The following is an 18845-nucleotide window of genomic DNA, read 5'->3' on the forward strand; positions in this document are numbered from 1 at the left end:
CCAGCTTCAGCTGTTTCCCCCCCCAGCCTCAGCTGTTTGTCCTGAGCTGAGATCAGCCGTCAGCTGATGGGTGGGGCTGGCAGGAAATGACTGTTTGTGTTCGGAGTAAATCCAGTAACTCCACCCGGCTCTCGGCTCTCGGCTCATTCTTCTGACTTTCGGCTGATCGCTGAGACGTCACCCTGAGGTTCTTCTGCTTCAGATCCACCTGATTTCCCTCAGATCTTGATCCAGCACCCAGAAAGGCCGAAGGTTCTTTTCAGATCTTCATCTTGAGTTTCGACTGGCCATCCGAAAGTTGAACTTCCTCTTTGAATCTGAATATTTACCGATTATCACATCCAATCAAATCTTCTTATTCTCAGGAGGTTCTGTAGATCCAACCCAACAGAACCAAAAGTTAGATCTGGTTCCACCTGGCTGCTGCAGAACCGATCAGCAGGAGGTTCTGCAGGTGTGTGTTAACACAACGCCAGGGCGAAAAGACATCAGCAATGACCTCAGAGAATCAACCTGGGAAGGGTCAAAGGTCATTTAGAGTCCATCGTTCTACAGAGAGGAAGATTATTCAGAGGAGGAAACATTTAAGACAGATTCACCCTGAAGGTCAGACCGTGCAATGAGCTTCATCTCAGACTCTACAGGCCTCAGTTAGCAGGTCAAAGGTCAAAGGTCATGGCTTGTTTGAAAGCCTCCTCTCTCTACAAACATCATGGCAGCTCTACTCAGGTTTGGAAAGTTTCATCTGAAGGAACCAGAACCTTCTGGAGCAGAACCAAAGCGGAGGTCTGAAACTCCAAGCTGAAGATCTTGAGATGTAGTGTTTTCAATGATTGCTCCTCTTCAGTTTTTAAAAGATAAAACTTGAAGGTTTAGTTGGTTGTTGAAGCCGTTCGTGGTGCTCGTATTCCCAAAGTTTCCACCCTCCGAACAGAAACACTTCGGGGCTCTGGAAGCTGGTTCTGGACTGGTCTGAGCAGACCCTTTGGTTCCTACAGTTCTCCAGTTGTGAGTGTGATCTGGGGGGGGTTCAGCGTTCTGAACCTGACAGTGAATGATGTGGGTTCTGTGTGCCCTCAGCTGTGACTGTCAGGCTCAGAGGAATGTCTCGTGGTGTTTCTTCCTGACAGGTGGTGGGGATGGGGGTGGGGGTCCATCATAACGAGACAAACCAACGCTGACCTGAGAAAACTGAGCCCAAACCATAAATCCTTCAACATTTTTACAAAAAACTTAATAAATAAAAAAAACGTGTGTTGAAGCTAAAAAGTCATAAAAAGATGTTATTCACTGATTTTAAATTAATAATCAAAGATTGAATAAATGACTCTGGTCTCTTCATCGTTTCCTGTGATCGTTCTGAAGTTTGACGCATCGAGAGCCAACCAGGCAGGAAATAACCGTGTGGGCGGGGACCGACCCAAAACTCCCACAGCTGAGTCGTTCTTCCTCTTCTGAAGGACCAGAAGGTTTGATGGATGTGGTTCGTTTAGCTGCAGCCCAGAGTCTGGAGACGGACTGCAGGTACCGTTCTGAAGAGGAGAACCTGAGATAGAACCCTTCAACAGGAGAACCACCGCCTGTCGGACCGGAACCGACCTAATGGCCTCCATCCGGCCTCCTCTCGGCGCTGTCCTCCCGCTGTCCGGATGGGAATCTCCTTGCAGACTGTGTGACATCATCGTAACGCTCAGGGGTTCCAGTTCCTCGCAGCATCACTCCAGACCAAAAACAAAACAAAATGTTTTCAAAGCAGTCCTCCTGTTAACAAAACCTGCTTCTTCTTCTGCTTCCATTTTCCCTGAGAAACGCTGTGACGTAACCTCTTCAGTGTCCTACAGCGGTCTGCCACAGCTGGCTCCGCCTCCTTCTATGGAGGTAACTCCGCCCACAGTCAGCCACAGAATGGAGCACTGCAGGGTTTGATGGGGGGGTTTAACTGAAAAAAACCCTGAAACTGGTTCTTTGTATTTTTTATTTCTTTTGACCTTTAAAGCTCAACTGAAGAGCTTCGGAGGAGCTGAAGCTCAAAAAGTTCTCAGGTGTTTATTATCAAACCAAACATTGTTGGGGGCGGAGCCTGAGATGGGGGCATCCTGTCACCTGTTGAAATATGTAACTAAAGAGAACTTCAGAAGGAGTGGGCGGGGCCTGGTACTTCCTGCCCACACCTTCACCGCCACCTCGAGTCCGTCCAGGTGGACACAGAGCTGAATGTTGTTACAGGACCAGAACTGGTTACCTCCCACTCAGATCTGATTGGCTCCCAGCCCGGAGAATCAGAAACTTCTGCCTCCTGATTGAACAGTTCCTGGGGGTCAAAGTTCACTCTGAGCTTGAAGTCATCCGCTGAGATCCTGATCAGTAAGAGACTCCATGAAGGCCCCTCTCAGGTGTTGATTCAGCCCTGCCCCCTGACCTTTGACCTGTGGTCCTGCAGTGACGCTGCCCTCAGCTCAGTCTGATCTGGGATCTGTTTCAGGGAAGTCTGATCCATTAGCTGGACCTCTGGGACCCCGGTTCTGGTCTGAGTGCTGTAATGGTTTAATCGATCTCACTTCCTGTCTCCATTAGCGCTGGTCAGCTGACCTGCTCGGCCAATCAGAGCACGTCACGCTCAGACTCTGGGAGCTGTAGTTCTGCTGTTGTTTACTCTTCCTCCAGATGAGGATGTTCTGGATCAGTGAGTGGTATCGATCAGACTACAGGAGCCCGGAGGGGTCATGAGAGGAGGGACAGAAGTTCATGAATAAATCAGATCGAGTCCAATCAGGGTTTGTTTTAAAGTCCGATTGTTTCCTGTCACAGAGCTGTTTTCACTGCTCCTCTCAGGCTTCTTATAGTCTGAAAACGCTTCAAATGATTTGTCCTGACTGAACTAAACCTCACACATGATGAGTTCAAAGACTGTCTGAAAGTGTGGGTTGCTGGAAGAATGATGGTGTGTTTTAAGGCTTTAAAGCATTTATTGATCTTTGGTGTCGTTAAAATTTAATCTGTGTTCCATGAAAACGGCTGAAACTGAAGTTTATCATTGACAACCTAGAAATTAGACCCATTTGTTGTTTTTGTTTGAGTGAGTCAGCAGATGACTTCCTGTCAGGGTGGAGTCATGAAGCTTCTGAGGAGTCATGGACGCAGACCATCAATATGCTCCGAGTCATAACTGTGGGTCACGTCATTTCCAGATTAAACAGCCTGGAAACAACAGGTTTTCTCAGAGTGATGCTCAATCACATAAATACATTTAAATCGTTCTCATCGTTCTCACTTTGCTGCTGTCTGATAAAATATTCATTTTCTGACACATTTCGCCGTGAATCTGATCACGGCGAAATGTTTGTGAGGTTGAGTAGGCGGAGCTTAAAGCCACACGTCCTGCACAGATTCTGGCTCTAAAAACACAACATGGCAGCTCCCATGAACTGACTCCTCTGGCTTTCGTTTGAACAGAAGGAGGCGGAGACGCTGTCTCTGACCCGTTTCCTGTCCTCCCTGCAGGGTTGTCAGTGGACCCGAAGCCGCCCATGTGGACGCGTCTCCTCTGACGGCAAGCCTCGTGTCAGCTGATCAGTCATGATGACGACGGTGGCGGCGGAGTTCGACCACATGGAGCTGCAGCAGCAGTACAGCAGCGGTGACACGGTCAACAACCGCTGGGACGACGACTGGGACAACGAAAACAGCTCGGCCCGGCTCTTCGAGAGGTCCCGCATCAAGGCGCTCGCAGGTAGGAGCAACACCTCTGTAACAGGTCCACCTTAAATCCAACATGTCCTCCTTAAGTGGAGAGGTCCACAGGTCCACCTTAACTCACAGGTCCACCTTAACTCACAGGTCCACTTTAACTCACCAGGTCCACCTTAACTCACAGGTCCATCTTAACTCACAGGTCCACCTTAAACGTTACCATAGACTTGTAAATAACTCGACTCCATCCAGGAACCTGGAAGCTGAAGCTGGAAACGTTACAGCGCCCCTCACAGGCTGGTTCCAGGACCAGTTTTAGGCCCCGCCCTCGATGTAAAACACACCTGGGATCAGGTTTTTCAGGTGTGACTTGTTGATTCCTGTATCTCTTGGCTTCCTGCAGTTTGTTCAGATTTTATTTTCATGCTTAAAGGAGAGGTCATGTGACACTGTGATTGTGCGAGGGGAGTGGGTGGGGCTTAAAGCCCAATCATCCAACATGGCAGCTTCTGTAAACCTGGCTTCAGTTCCTGCCAGTGACAGTCTAGTATCCTAACACGTTTAAATCATCATGAGACTGATGTAATCAGCAGCGCCCCCTGCTGTCAGGGAGGACCAGCTGTCCCAAACGCAACACAAAACTGAATACTGTTTCTCATTTGAAGCGTGATTCACTCGTTTTATTAGATACTGGACCAAACGTTGACACTGGACCACAGTCTGTCAGCTCTTGGGCTGAGCTGGAGCCTTTTATATCTGCAAGGGTCAGAGGTCAGAGGTCAGGTCCAAGGACTGGAGCTGAAACAAAAACTGACAGACCTTCAGAGACCCTGGAGGTCTGGACCACCTTCAGGAGTGACAGGAAGTCTCCAAACCGGAGCGGCTGAACCGAGTTAATGAGCTAAAGCTCTGTGATTGGTGGGCCGTTGGTCAGAGGCATTCTGGGAGTTGGAGTTTCTTTGCAAATCTCTAAATATTGAGATGAGTGTGAATAACAGAGACACCTGGACAGGGGCTGTTTGGGGGTTCAGACCGGTTCTGGTTCTGATCCAGGATGTTCGGACTTCATGGGATCAGCTCAGGTAGTCTCAGAGACAGAATCAGAGGAGCTTGTCTGCAGGATGTTTGTTTCTTACTTCCTGTCCTTGAGTCTGGAATGTGAGGAAACAATGATGGGAAACACTCACACACACACGCACACACACACCCACACACACCCACAAACACACACACACACACACAAACACACACACACACACACACACAAACACAAACACACACTGCACTGTAAAAACAGCCCTTCCTGTTTTGTTGTGAGTGTAAATGTCTGTTTTCCCATTCAGATTCTGGTCCTGCTGGTCTGTTTCCTGCTGGTCCGGGTTCTGGTCCTGAAAGGACTCAGAACCCGGACCTGATGTTTGGGTCGATGAGCTCGAAATGTTTGATATTATAAACTGATGCTCAGAAAAGTTTTCACATTTTTTGGCACGATGTGTCAAAATCAAACAAAAAACACCAAAAACGGAAAAAGTTGTAAATCAGACTTCCTGAAGTTCCAGCAGTGAACTTTGACCCCATCTGTGGAGAGCAGCCTGATTGGATGGCGACAGCTCAGTCACAGATCAAACTGTCCAATCAGAGGGTAGATAGTTGAGGCTCCGCCTACTGATGTCAGTCCCCTGCACAGCCAATCAGATTCAAGTGTGACTATAAACACACTTCAGAGTTTTATGTTTTATTTTTATTAAACCTGAGAGGATTCTTTTATTGTGGAGGTTTAATAAAACACTTCCTGTTGGCGCTTCTGCTAAATCAGCCTCAGAGTCTACAGAGTTTATCTGACTGGGTTTTACTTCAGACACTGATCCCAAACGAGCAGCAGGTGGGACCTGAAGGACCAGAAGGACCTGAAGGACTTGAAGGACCTAAAGAACCAGAAGGACCTGAAGACCTGAAGAACCGGAAGGACCTGAAGGACTTGAAGGACCTGAAGGACCTAAAGAACCTGAAGGACCTGAAGGAACTGAAGAACCAGAAGGACCTGAAGGAACTGAAGAACCAGAAGGACCTGAAGGAACTGAAGAACCTGGAGAACCAGAAGGACCTAAGGAACCAGAAGGACCAGAAGGACCCGAAGGACCTGAATAACCTGAAGGACCTGAAGACCTGAAGGACCTAAGGAACCAGAAGGACCAGAAGAACCTAAAGAACATAAAAATCGTTTTTGGTTAAAATCCAAGCTGCTTTCTTGGGTTCTTGGTTCCCAGTAAAACCTCAGATGTTCTCAGGAACCTTCTCAGTTTGGAACATTTTTATTTTCCAAGTTTGTAAAAATATTTTTTGGACTTTTCTCTAAAAAATGAGAAGCTGAAGTGTTTGACGAGACGATATGTTTTACAGTGTGTGTTTAGGAGAGGGGGCGGGGCTCCACGTGTGTGCGTGCCTCAGGAGGGAATCCTGACCAATCAGATCACAGAGTTGAAACAATCAGCAACAGAAGAAGAAGGAGCGTCATGAAGCTTCAAATGAAGGGCAGGGCTGTACACACACACACACACACACACACACACACACCCTCACACACACACACACACACACCCTCACACACACACACACACACACACCCTCACACACACACACACACACACAAACACACACACACACACACTCTCGCTCTGCGCTCGCCGTCCTGCGACCTCTGGACTCTGTCTTCCAGCTCCAGCGACACGAGGACGTTTTTCAGTTTTCAGGACCTGAGTTTTCTTCTTCTGCGTTGGAAATCGGCAGAAATGACCGGATGTTTTGTTCTTGGATCTCCTGCGGGCCACGAGAGGAGACGGAAGTTTGTCTGAGTCGTCAGCTGCATTTTCAGCAGAAAGATTTGATCGTTTCCAAACTAAACCAGAGATTCTAGTCCGAGCTTCAGCTGCAGGAACCTCTGTGGGCTGTGGTGGGGTTGGCTGAATTGGATCGGTTTCTGTTATGGTCCTGAAGTTCTGGGTTCAGGAGAGCTTCAGTGTTGTGGTTTTTGGACCGGTTGTGGACCTCAGGGTGTGATGGAGGCGGACCCAGCTCAGCAGATCAGCTACAACCTGCTGGAGGGTCGATTCAAGCAGCTGCAAGGTAAGGAGGACAGGCTGTCTCAGCAAGTTGGACAGATCCTTCTGGTCCTCAGGTTCCTGTCCTGACCCCCGTCTGGCCTCAGGATGAACCCGAGGGTTCTTTTAAAGCAGGGTGGAGGTTCTGAAGATGGCCTCCGGCTCAGAAGGCGGGTTTGGGTTTTAAATAAACTCATTTCTCAGTTTGAGGAGATGACGAACCGCACCTTCATCCATTTAACCAAAACACATCTCCTGTGAGCCGGGCTGACCTGAATGACCCTCAGGAGGGAGGGGAGGGAGGGAGAGTGATTTCCATGGGAGTTCTGTCAGTCTGACGGCTCATATCACCAGTTTACTGTGATTTGTTTCTTTGCAGCTTTCTTGTAATGAAATAAAAACCAACTGTGAGGTCACAGCTCAACATTTCTGTTCTCATTTATAAACAAAACGGAAAATTTTCTGTTCCCTCCGTCACCCAACAGAATCTGATTCTGTGTCACTTCTACTTCCTGTTATCCCTTCACAATAAAGCTCCTGTCTCTCCCTGTAATCTTTCTGCAGCTGTGATTCTGCTGAGACCTGGCTCACCACGTGGTTCTGTTTGTTCTCAGATGAACGAGAGGCAGTTCAGAAGAAGACCTTCACCAAGTGGGTCAACTCACACCTGTCCAGGGTCTCCTGCAGGATCACAGATCTCTACATGGACCTGAGGGACGGACGGATGCTCATCAAGCTGCTGGAGGTTCTCTCCGGAGAGAGACTGGTACCTGACATGTCCAACAGGCTGAGAATACAGAAAACAGGCTGAGAATACAAAAAACAGGCTGAAAATACAGGAAACAGGCTGAAAATACAAAAAACAGGCTGAAAATACAGGAAACAGGCTGAAAATACAAGAAAACAGGCTGTAAATACAGAAAACAGTCTGAAAATACAGGAAACAGGCTGAAAATACAGGAAACAGACTGAAAATACAGGAAAACAGGCTGAAAATATAAAAAACAGGCTGAAAATACAGGAAACAGGCTGAAAATACAAGAAAACAGGCTGTAAATACAGAAAACAGGCTGAAAATACAGGAAACAGGCTGAAAATACAAAAAACAGGCTGAAAATACAGGAAACAGGCTGAAAATACAAGAAAACAGGCTGTAAATACAGAAAACAGTCTGAAAATACAGGAAACAGGCTGAAAATACAGGAAACAGACTGAAAATACAGGAAAACAGGCTGAAAATATAAAAAACAGGCTGAAAATACAGGAAACAGGCTGAAAATACAAGAAAACAGGCTGTAAATACAGAAAACAGGCTGAAAATACAGGAAACAGGCTGAAAATACAAAAAACAGGCTGAAAATACAGGAAACAGGCTGAAAATACAAGAAAACAGGCTGTAAATACAGAAAACAGTCTGAAAATACAGGAAACAGGCTGAAAATACAGGAAACAGACTGAAAATACAGGAAAACAGGCTGAAAATATAAAAAACAGGCTGAAAATACAGGAAACAGGCTGAAAATACAAGAAAACAGGCTGTAAATACAGAAAACAGGCTGAAAATACAAGAAAAAAATTTGAAAAGCTGAAAAGTTTGACCAGCCGAAAGGTTCAACGTGTGATTCTGGTTCTGGATCCAGTTTCTAAAGTCAAAGTTCAGGTGGAGCCATCGTTAGCGGCGAGCTCGCAGCTTCCTGTTGACTGAAGCCAGCAGCTGGAAAGATGACATATGTTCTCACCCAAAGGCTTCTGGGAAATGTAGTCAGTTTGCAGAATTATGATTGTTAGGATTAAGTTTTGTGGGTTTCTAATCAGTTTTTATTAAAGCTCCTGTTTCAGGAAGTGGGCGGAGCATGTCTGTGTCCCCTCCCCCTCTGATCACACCTTAAGGCCCTGTTTCAGAAAGTGGGCGGAGCATGTTTACAGAAGTGTAAATGTTGCACAGCGAGGGTGTGAGAGTTTTTCCAGCTGTGTTCCACTTCCTGTTTTCCTGCTGATGGCGGGCGGAGCGGGAGGGTTCTGACCGCCGGCAGCGCCTGGACACTTGATGTTCGCTCACTTCCTGTGCTGCGTTCAGGGCCAGCTATTCTTTTTGGAACCCTGTGAGAAAATAAATGGAAGCATTTGCTGTTAATATTATTAGCAAACATCTTTTATTTAATTATATCTTTTATTGTGAAAATCTGCCAGGAAATCAGAAAGGCAAATTTCTAGAATTCATGGTTCTGTTGAAGAGGCTGCCATGAAAAGCAGGCCACATGTCTGCAGGTGTAGCTGCAATCCAGGACCTGAGACCCTGATCCTGACTCTGGTCTGATGTGTGATCACAGCCGAAGCCCACCAAAGGCCGGATGCGGATCCACTGCCTGGAGAACGTGGACAAAGCGTTGCAGTTCCTGAAGGAGCAGCGGGTTCACCTGGAGAACATGGGCTCCCACGACATTGTGGACGGGAATCACCGCCTGACGTTGGGTCTGATCTGGACCATCATCCTTCGTTTCCAGGTAACTCACCTGAGGGCCGGCTGCAGCGTCCATACCTGAGCAGGTGGACTCAAGAAGCCCCACCCCCTCATTACTCTTTAACAACTCTGATTGGCAGACTGTCAGTGGTTCAGGTTAAAGTCCAAACCCTTTATGTTTCACTGTTGTCATGGAAACCCTGAGCAGTGACATCACAGACAGAATCAGCCAATCAGGGATGGTCTTTGCTGGAACACCTACAGAACCCGTTCATTTTGTTTTAGAACAAACTGATGCCAAGAATGAGTGGAGACAACAGGAAGTACTGCTGTATCTCTTCAATTCACGAGCATAAAAACGACACTTGAACGCATCACAAAAACATCCAACTGATTTTTCTGAAGTTTCTGTTTTACTGAAGACGAGACATTATCATCCGTCTGACAGGTGTGACAGGTGGGGGTCTGACAGGTCTGACAGGTGGGGGTCTGACAGGTGTGACAGGTGGAGGTCTGACAGGTGTAACAGGTGGAGGTCTCACAGGTGTGACAGGTGGAGGTCTGACAGGTGGAGGTCTGACAGGTGTGACTGTGGTGTCTCGCCTTCAGATTCAGGACATCAGTGTGGAAACTGAAGACAACAAAGAGAAGCGTTCGGCCAAAGACGCTCTGCTACTCTGGTGTCAGATGAAGACAGCTGGGTGAGTCTTCGCTGCTGCAGGTGAGGCTGTTTACTGATGAGGAAGACCAACTCTACCTGCTGCCTCTTCCTCAGGTACTCCAACGTCAACATCCATAACTTCACCACCAGCTGGAGAGACGGGATGGCCTTCAACGCACTCATTCACAAACACAGGTACCGTCTTCATCTCCGTCCTCAGATGATGCACAGGTGTGCTGTAGCAGCTGCTGCTGCTGCTGTTGGGTTAAAAATGTGTTTTTTTCTTTTCAGACCTGATTTGATTGACTTTGATAAACTGAAAAAGTCCAACGCTCACTACAACCTGCAGAATGCTTTCAACCTGGCAGAGCAGCACCTGGGCCTGACCAAACTGCTCGACCCAGAAGGTACTGACCAGGTTACTACCAGGTTACTACCACACACTGACCAGTTTAACCAGGTTACTACCAAACTCTGACGAGTTTAACCAGGTTACTTCCAGGTTACTACCACACTCTGACCAGTTTAACCAGGTTACTACCACACTCTGACCAGTTTAACCAGGTTACAACCAGGTTACTACCACACATTGAGCAGTTTAACCGGGTTACTAACAACCACCTGTTTACCCAGATTGTTTAAATTTAAAGCAGATTTTTTGAAGGTGACCTTTATGATTCGTGCTTTTATTTTGATGGTTTTCTCTGTAACTTCCTGTGTGCGGCGGCGCCCTGCAGGTGGAAACTCACTGATGTGTTGCTTGCTGTGCAGATATCAGCGTGGATCAGCCCGATGAGAAGTCAGTCATCACCTACGTGGTGACGTATTATCACTACTTCTCCAAGATGAAGGCTCTGAAGGTGGAGGGCAAACGCATCGGAAAGGTCAGGAATTTCAAAACAAAAGCATCTAAAATCTGCTTCCTTGTGTCAGATCTTTGTTGCATTTGGACTGAAAGTTGTAGGTTCTGACTCTGGAGCTCCATGAAGGTCTCCAGAACTCTGCTGTAAGAAAACCTCCAACTAGTTGATATCAGCTGTGGATCCTGTGAGGAGAAAACAGGAAGTAGGACAAAGTGTTTAATGTGCATCAGTTTCAGATTCTTCTTTAGAACGTACTTTCTGTGGTTCCTCTGGTCTGACGGGTTCTACAGATGTCCCTTCAGCTTGTTAAATGGAGTTCCTCCAGTTCTGCTGTCTTGGTGCTGTGCAGGTGCTGGACAACGCCATCGAGACGGAGAAGATGATCGAGAAGTACGAATCTCTGGCCTCAGACCTGCTGGAGTGGATCGAACAGACCATCATCATCCTCAACAACAGGAAGTTCGCCAACTCTCTGCTGGGGGTCCAGCAGCAGCTGCAGGCCTTCAACACGTACCGGACCGTGGAGAAGCCTCCAAAGTCAGAACTGTTACCTGTCCTCCTGATGCTCTCATGTTTGTAACCAGGTAACTGATCTGATCTATGCCCCGCCCCCTCAGGTTTACAGAGAAGGGGAACCTGGAGGTCCTCCTCTTCACCATCCAGAGTAAGATGAGAGCCAACAACCAGAAGGTCTACATGCCCCGTGAAGGAAAACTCATCTCCGACATCAACAAGGTCAGAGCCGCTCTTCTCCCTGATTGTGGCCAATCAGAGGAGGGGTCAGAGGTCACACTGGTTCTCCTGTCCACAGGCGTGGGAGCGGCTGGAGAAGGCAGAACATGAGAGGGAGCTGGCTCTGAGGACGGAGCTGATTCGTCAGGAGAAGCTGGAGCAGCTGGCCAGACGCTTCGACAGGAAGGCGGCCATGAGAGAGACCTGGCTCAGCGAGAACCAGAGGCTGGTATCTCAGGTGGGCGGAGCCACACTCGCCTGTTGCTCACCTGTCCTCTGCTTCCTTTAACCCATCTCCTCTCTGTCTCCAGGACAACTTCGGCTTTGACCTCCAGGCCGTGGAGGCGGCCACAAAGAAGCACGAAGCCATCGAGACGGACATCGCAGCATACGAGGAGCGAGTCCAGGCCGTGGTCGCCGTGGCGAAGGAGCTGGAGGCGGAGCGTTACCACGACATCAAACGCATCACAGCCAGGAAGGACAACGTGATCCGACTGTGGGAGTACCTGCTGGAGCTGCTGAAGGCGCGCAGGCAGAGGCTGGAGATGAACCTGGGTCTGCAGAGGGTGTTCCAGGAGATGCTCTACATCATGGACTGGATGGACGAGATGAAGGTCCGCCCATAAGCTCACGGCCTGCCACGAAGCTCCCCGGATCCCGCCGCTACGGCTCTAACTGCTCCTCTGTCTGTTCCAGATGTTACTGCTGTCTCAGGATTATGGCAAACATCTGCTGGGGGTGGAGGACCTGCTGCAGAAACACGCCCTGGTGGAGGCCGACATCTCCATCCAGGCCGACAGGGTGAAGGCCGTCGTCAGCAACGCCAACAAGCACTCGGTGTGCGACAGCGGTGAGCTTCCTGTGTCCTCTGAAACACATCTGCTCTCAGGTTCTCCTCTGGTTTCTGGATCTGTTGTTTTATTTGAAGGATCTCAGGTTTTATTTGGGCCTCAGGACTCGTTTCTCAAAGGGGGGTGGGGGTTTGTTTGCTCCAGGATGTTTTATTTTCACACAACTTCCTCCGAATATACAGGATTAGTTTCAGAGTTCCCCTCCTCTGATCCAGACCAGAACCCACTGAGAACCCAGCTGTGTCCATCCTTGTTTTTGTTGAGAATGTTTTGTTTCATCAGTCTGAGGACGAAGGTTTGGGTTCATACCTGAAATAAACTAACTGAATGAAATGTTTTCTCCTCCAGGCTACAAACCCTGCGATCCTCAGGTGGTCCAGGACCGGGTGGCCCACCTGGACTTCTGCTACCAGGAGCTGACCCAGCTGGCCGCCGAGCGTCGCGCCCGCCTGGAAGAATCTCGCCGGCTTTGGAAATTCTTCTGGGAGATGGCGGAGGAAGAGGGCTGGATCCGTGAGAAGGAGCAGATCCTGTCCTCCCTGGAGCTGGGTAAGGACCTGACGGGAGCGGTGCGCCTCCTGAGCCAGCAGCGCGCCCTGGAGGACGAGATGAGCGGCCGCGCCGGACACCTGCAGCACACCATGGCCGAGGGCCAGGCCATGGTGGAGGCGGGTCACTTCGGTGCTGCTAAGATCCAAGAGCGAATCGTGGATCTACAGGCTCAGTGGGTTGGGCTGGAGCAGCTCGTGGCCGCGAGGAAGAGGAGGCTGGAAGAAGCTCTGGCTCTGCATCAGTTCCAGGCCGATGCAGACGATGTTGACGCCTGGACACTGGATGCGCTGCGCATAGTTTCCAGCGGTGAGACGGGCCATGACGAGTTCTCCACCCAGGCGCTGGTCAGGAAACACAAGGACGCTGCCGTGGAGGTGGCCAGCTACTGCTCAGTCATCGACTCGCTGCACGAGCAGGTCGCGGCGCTGCCCAGGGAGAAGGCGGAGTCAGAGGAGGTGCGCGGCCGACTGTCTGGCATCGAGGAGCGCTACAAGGAGGTGTCGGAGTTGACGAAGCTGAGGAAGCAGGCCCTGCAGGACGCGCTGGCGCTCTACAAAATGTTCAGCGAGGCCGACGCCTGCGAGGTTTGGATCGATGAGAAGGAGCAGTGGCTGAACAGCATGGAGATCCCTGAAAAACTGGAGGACCTAGAGGTCATACAGCACAGGTAGGACCGCGGGCTCATCTCCATCAGATGCTGCTGGTCTGACCTGGATTCTGATCTAGACTTTGATCTCTCTGCAGGTTTGAGAGTCTCGAGCCAGAGATGAACAGCCAGGCGTCTCGTGTCGCTGTGGTGAACCAGATCGCTCGACAGCTGATCCACAGCGGACATCCGAGCGAGAAAGACATTAAGACTCAGCAGGACAAACTCAACAACAGGTACAGACTTAACCAGAACCCTTCCAGAACCTGGCCTGTTGTAGGGAACACCCTGAAACTGACTGTCCTCCCGTCCCCCTGCAGGTGGAGTCAGTTTCGGGACCTTGTGGACCAAAAGAAGGAGTCCTTGAACTCAGCTTTGGGTGTGCAGAACTACCACCTGGACTGCAACGAGACCAAATCCTGGATCAAAGAAAAGACCAAAGTCATCGAATCCACCCAGGAACTGGGCAATGACCTGACCGGAGTCATGGCTCTGCAGCGCAAACTGACCGGCATGGAGCGAGACTTGGTCGCCATTGAGGACAAGCTGGGGGACCTGCAGGCTGAGGCCCAGCGGCTGTCGGAGGAACACCCAGACCAGGCCAAGGCCATCACGGGACGCCTGGCTGAGATCACTGCCGTCTGGAAGGAGATGAAGAACACTCTGAAGACTCGAGAGGAGTCTCTGGGCGAAGCCCGGAAGCTGCAGCAATTTCTGCGGGAGCTAGACGACTTCCAGTCCTGGCTGTCCCGCACTCAGACCGCCATCGCCTCCGAGGACATGCCCAACACGCTGGCTGAGGCCGAGAAGCTAATGGCCCAACACGAAGGCATCAAGAACGAGATCCAGAACTACGAGGAGGACTACCAGAAGATGCGGGACATGGGGGAGATGGTGACGCAGGGCCAGACAGACGCGCAGTACATGTTCCTGCGCCAGCGGTTGCAGGCGCTCGACACCGGCTGGAATGAGCTCCACAAAATGTGGGAGAATCGTCAGAACCTGCTGTCCCAGTCCCATGCTTACCAGCTGTTCCTGAGGGACACCAGGCAGGCCGAGGCCTTCCTCAACAACCAGGTGAGACCGAATCCGGAAAAGACCCCAGGTCTCAGTTGGTTCTGATACGTGATCCAGAACATTTGCATCCGATCCAAAAGAAATCCGTGAATCAGCTGCTTCCTGAAAACCTTCACTGACGTGTTGATCCTCAAAGAAAACCGACTCACAACCTGAATCCCTGTAGCTTCTCGTTCTGCTCACCAGAGGATGAACCCTGGTGATCAGCTGTTGTCTGTTTTCTTGGCAGGAGTACGTTCTGGCTCACACTGAGATGCCGACCACCCTGGAGGGGGCTGAGGCCGCCATCAAGAAGCAGGAGGATTTCATGACCACCATGGACGCCAGTGAGGATAAGATCAACGCCGTGGTGGAGGCGGGTCGGCGGCTGGCAGCTGACGGGAACGTCAACGCCGATCGTATCCAGGAGAGAGTCTCCTCCATTGATGACAGGTACCTTCTGTAGGACTTCCTGGAGGGTAAAACCTTGTTTAGCCACAATCAGGTTTTAGTTTCAAGGTTTCTGTTGGCTTCGAAACCTTCTGCAGGGGTCAGAGACTCAGAAGCCATTTTTGTGCCGCTTTCATAGTTCCTTCATGTTGCAGGCATAAGAAGAACAGGGAGGCTGCCGTGGAGCTGCTGATGAGACTGAAGGACAACCGAGACCTGCAGAAGTTCCTGCAGGACAGCCAGGAGGTCAGTCTGCGTCCTTACAGCCACAGTTTCCTTCTGGGATGACTAAATACTCACTAATGTGACAGAAATGTTCCTGCTCCCCGAGGATGAACCTCCGTTGTCTCTTTGCAGCTGTCTCTGTGGATCAATGAGAAGATGCTGACGGCGCAGGACATGACCTATGACGAGGCCAGGAACCTGCACAGCAAGTGGCTGAAGCACCAGGCCTTCATGGCCGAACTGCAGTCCAACAAGGAGTGGCTGGACAAGATCCAGAAGGTACCGAGGGTTCTCAGCAGGGGGTGAAGACTCTGTACAGAACCTGAGATTTCAGACACAATGAAGGCTTTCATGGAGGAGTCGTACTGATCTGTAAAACTCACGAGTCCCATGGAGTCCAGCAGATTCTCTGGAGCTTTAGGTCTTTGGGATTTGTTTTGTGATTTCATCGATGTGACTCACTTCTGGATTTTATCACAGTGACTGCATTTTCAGGACATTCTGGGTTTGAACCCAATGATCTTTATTGTATATAGAGTTTGGAGTGCTCAGTTTCCTCTCTGACCTCAGGAAGGGATGCTGCTGGTGTCGGAGAAGCCAGAGACCGAGGCGGTGGTGAGGGAGAAGCTGTCGTTTCTCCACACCATGTGGGAGAAGCTGGAGTCCACCACTCAGACCAAAGCCCAGTGTCTGTTTGACGCCAACAAGGCCGAGCTGTTCACGCAGAGCTGCACCGACCTGGACAAGTGGCTGGGCGGCCTGGAGGGCCAGATCCAGTCAGACGACTACGGCAAAGACCTGACGTCCGTCAACATCCTGCTGAAGAAACAGCAGGTACATTTTTTACTCCAAGTACTGTGGGGTTTGGTGAGGGCAGCAGAAACAGTTCTGTTGTTGGCATCCAGGAACCAAGAGACCAGAAAGCATCAGTAGAAGTACAGACATTATCAGTCTCCCAGTTTTCTGACTGACCTTCTTCACATCAGATGCTGGAGAACCAGGTGGAGGTGCGTCAGAGGGAGGTGGTGGAGCTGCAGAGCCAGGTGAAGGCCCTCGGTCAGGAGGTGAAGGACACCGACGAGGTTGACGGGCGAAGGCAGGTGGTGGAGAAGAAGTTCCAAGAGCTGCTGGAGCCGCTGCGGCGCCGCAGAAACTTCCTGGTGGCATCCAGAGAAGTTCATCAGTTCAACCGTGACGTTGAGGACGAAATCGTATGTAGTGTAGCTTTCCACACATACCTCCAACATCTAAGAGACCTCACTGAGCTCCAGATTTCTCTTATACCCTGTGACAGCACCCCCTCCCCATGAAAGTACTCCTTCCCCTTCTTGTAATAGTTCCCTTCCTTCTCCAGATAAGATTAGTCCCTCCCTGCTCCTGAGGACCTGCAGCTTCTGTTTGGTCTTTCTTGCAGCTCTGGGCCCAGGAGAAGATGCCTGTGGCCACATCGACTGACCATGGACACAACCTGCAGACGGTTCAGCTGCTCATCAAGAAGAACCAGGTGATCTTTCCTTCATATGACCTCAGAAGTGCTGCAGGCTTTTTGTTGGCTGTCTAACTTTCCTTTGTGTTGTGTTGTGGACCTCAGACGCTGCAGAAGGAAATCCAGGGTCATCAGCCTCGCATTACCGACATCCTGGAGCGCAGTCAGACTCTCCTGCAAGACGAGTCCCTCAACACCGATGTGATCCGTCAGCGTCTGTCCGACCTGCAGCAGCTGTGGAAGCAGCTGATGGAGGAAGTGGAGCAGCGACACAGACGGCTGCAGGAGGCCCATAAAGCCCAGCAGTACTACTTCGACGCAGCCGAGGCTGAGGCCTGGATGAGCGAACAGGAGCTCTACATGATGTCCGAGGAGAAGGCCAAGGTCTGTGGGGGGGAGAGGGGGCCACACACCATCCTGTAAAGATCAGAGTCTCATGAAGCCGTTTTCCCGATCAGGATGAGCAGAGCGCCGTCACCATGCTGAAGAAGCATCAGATCATGGAGCAGGCGGTCGAGGACTACGCTGAGACTGTCCACCAGCTGTCCAAAACCAGCCGAGGACTCGTGGCAGACGGACACCCAGAGAGGTGCTCACACTCGTCTGTACGACATGTAAAACCTGGACAGAACTTCTGACCTGTAACAGAACTTTGTGGGTGTTTGTGTGTCAGTGAGCGGATCAGTATGCGGCAGTCCAAGGTGGACAAGCTGTACGCCGGCCTGAAGGACCTGTCCGAGGAGAGGCGGGGGAAACTGGACGAGCGGCTCCGCCTTTTCCAGCTCAACCGAGAGGTGGATGACCTGGAGCAGTGGATCGCTGAGCGAGAGGTGGTGGCTGGGTCGCACGAGCTGGGCCAGGATTACGAACACGTGACTGTAAGTTACTGCAAGTCCCTTTCAGGTCAGGACTGGAGACAGAGGTATTCCTGTGGCGGTACCAACTAACGCCTGGTTTCAGATGCTGCAGGAGCGTTTCCGGGAGTTTGCACGGGACACTGGAAACATTGGGCAGGAGCGTGTAGACGCCGTTAACCGGCTGGCAGACGAGCTGATCAACGCCGGACACGGTGACGCAGCCACGGTAGCCGAGTGGAAAGACGGCTTGAACGAGGCCTGGGCCGACCTGCTGGAGCTCATCGACACCCGAACTCAGATCCTGGCCGCCTCCTTCGAGCTCCACAAGTTCTACCACGACGCCAAGGAGATCCTGGGACGCATTGCGGACAAGCAGAAGAAGCTGCCGGAGGAGGTGGGCCGAGACCAGAACACGGTGGAGATGCTGCAGAGGATGCACTCCACCTTTGAACATGACATCCAGGCGCTGGGAACACAGGTGAGACCCCTGCTGGCCTCTCAGAGGGGGGAGCTCAGACACAAAAATGGATCTGAACATTAGTTTGGTGCTGTTGGGTTCTGTGACGTGTTCCCCGATGTGCTCTGAGCTGCAGGTGAGGCAGCTTCAGGAGGACGCTGTGCGCCTGCAGTCAGCGTACGCCGGGGATAAGGCGGACGACATCCAGCGCCGGGAGAGCGAAGTGCTGGAGGCCTGGCGGATCCTCCTGGAGGCTTGTGATGGACGCAGGATCTGCCTCCTGGACACCGGGGATAAGTTCCGCTTCTTCAGCATGGTCCGGGACCTCATGCTGTGGATGGAAGACGTGATCAGGCTCATCGAGGCCCAGGAAAAACCCAGGTAGGCCCGTTAGGTGCAGCTGGCCGCAGGTCAGAGTGTCAGGAGTCACTCTGACCGAGCTGCTCTTCGTTCCAGAGACGTTTCAACTGTGGAGCTGCTGATGAACAACCATCAGGGCATCAAGGCGGAGATCGACGCTCGAAACGACAGCTTCACCTCCTGCATCGAGCTGGGGAAGTCTCTGCTGGCCCGGAAACACTACGCTTCACCCGAGGTGAGCCCAGAGTCTGCACCAGTGATGTCAGACCAGAACTGATCCAAACCTGAGGTTCTGACCTGACCCAACAGAACCTGGGTCCAGGTCCTGACCCAACAGAACCTGGGTCCAGATCCTGAGGTTCTGACCTGATCCAAACCTGAACCTGGGTCCAGGTCCTGA

General features: G+C 50.9%; 1 protein-coding gene across 4 annotated transcripts in view; it reads left to right on the top strand.

Annotated features, from left to right (window-relative positions):
• Nucleotides 1-18845, top strand: part of LOC108250781 (spectrin beta chain, non-erythrocytic 1) — a 42404-nt gene that overhangs the window by 1902 nt on the left and 21657 nt on the right. For 2 of the 4 annotated variants that reach the window (XM_037974703.1, XM_037974704.1), the window contains exons 1-27: nt 3577-3730; nt 7403-7554; nt 9119-9292; nt 9859-9950; nt 10025-10105; nt 10202-10317; nt 10682-10794; nt 11123-11310; nt 11391-11508; nt 11585-11743; nt 11817-12119; nt 12202-12355; nt 12705-13575; nt 13653-13790; nt 13875-14631; nt 14861-15063; nt 15216-15306; nt 15418-15564; nt 15856-16119; nt 16272-16496; nt 16700-16789; nt 16877-17155; nt 17230-17360; nt 17445-17649; nt 17732-18106; nt 18222-18466; nt 18542-18680. In XM_037974703.1, the coding sequence (XP_037830631.1) occupies nt 3577-3730; nt 7403-7554; nt 9119-9292; nt 9859-9950; nt 10025-10105; nt 10202-10317; nt 10682-10794; nt 11123-11310; nt 11391-11508; nt 11585-11743; nt 11817-12119; nt 12202-12355; nt 12705-13575; nt 13653-13790; nt 13875-14631; nt 14861-15063; nt 15216-15306; nt 15418-15564; nt 15856-16119; nt 16272-16496; nt 16700-16789; nt 16877-17155; nt 17230-17360; nt 17445-17649; nt 17732-18106; nt 18222-18466; nt 18542-18680 (5964 nt within the window). Of the gene's footprint in view, nt 1-3501; nt 3731-6393; nt 6814-7402; nt 7555-9118; nt 9293-9858; nt 9951-10024; nt 10106-10201; nt 10318-10681; nt 10795-11122; nt 11311-11390; nt 11509-11584; nt 11744-11816; nt 12120-12201; nt 12356-12704; nt 13576-13652; nt 13791-13874; nt 14632-14860; nt 15064-15215; nt 15307-15417; nt 15565-15855; nt 16120-16271; nt 16497-16699; nt 16790-16876; nt 17156-17229; nt 17361-17444; nt 17650-17731; nt 18107-18221; nt 18467-18541; nt 18681-18845 lie in introns of those variants that run through there. The other 2 variants (XM_017440823.3, XM_017440824.3) reach the window with 2 other exon arrangements.

This window comes from Kryptolebias marmoratus, linkage group LG3 (assembly GCF_001649575.2).
Source record: "Kryptolebias marmoratus isolate JLee-2015 linkage group LG3, ASM164957v2, whole genome shotgun sequence".
In the NCBI taxonomy this organism is placed as follows: domain Eukaryota; kingdom Metazoa; phylum Chordata; class Actinopteri; order Cyprinodontiformes; family Rivulidae; genus Kryptolebias; species Kryptolebias marmoratus.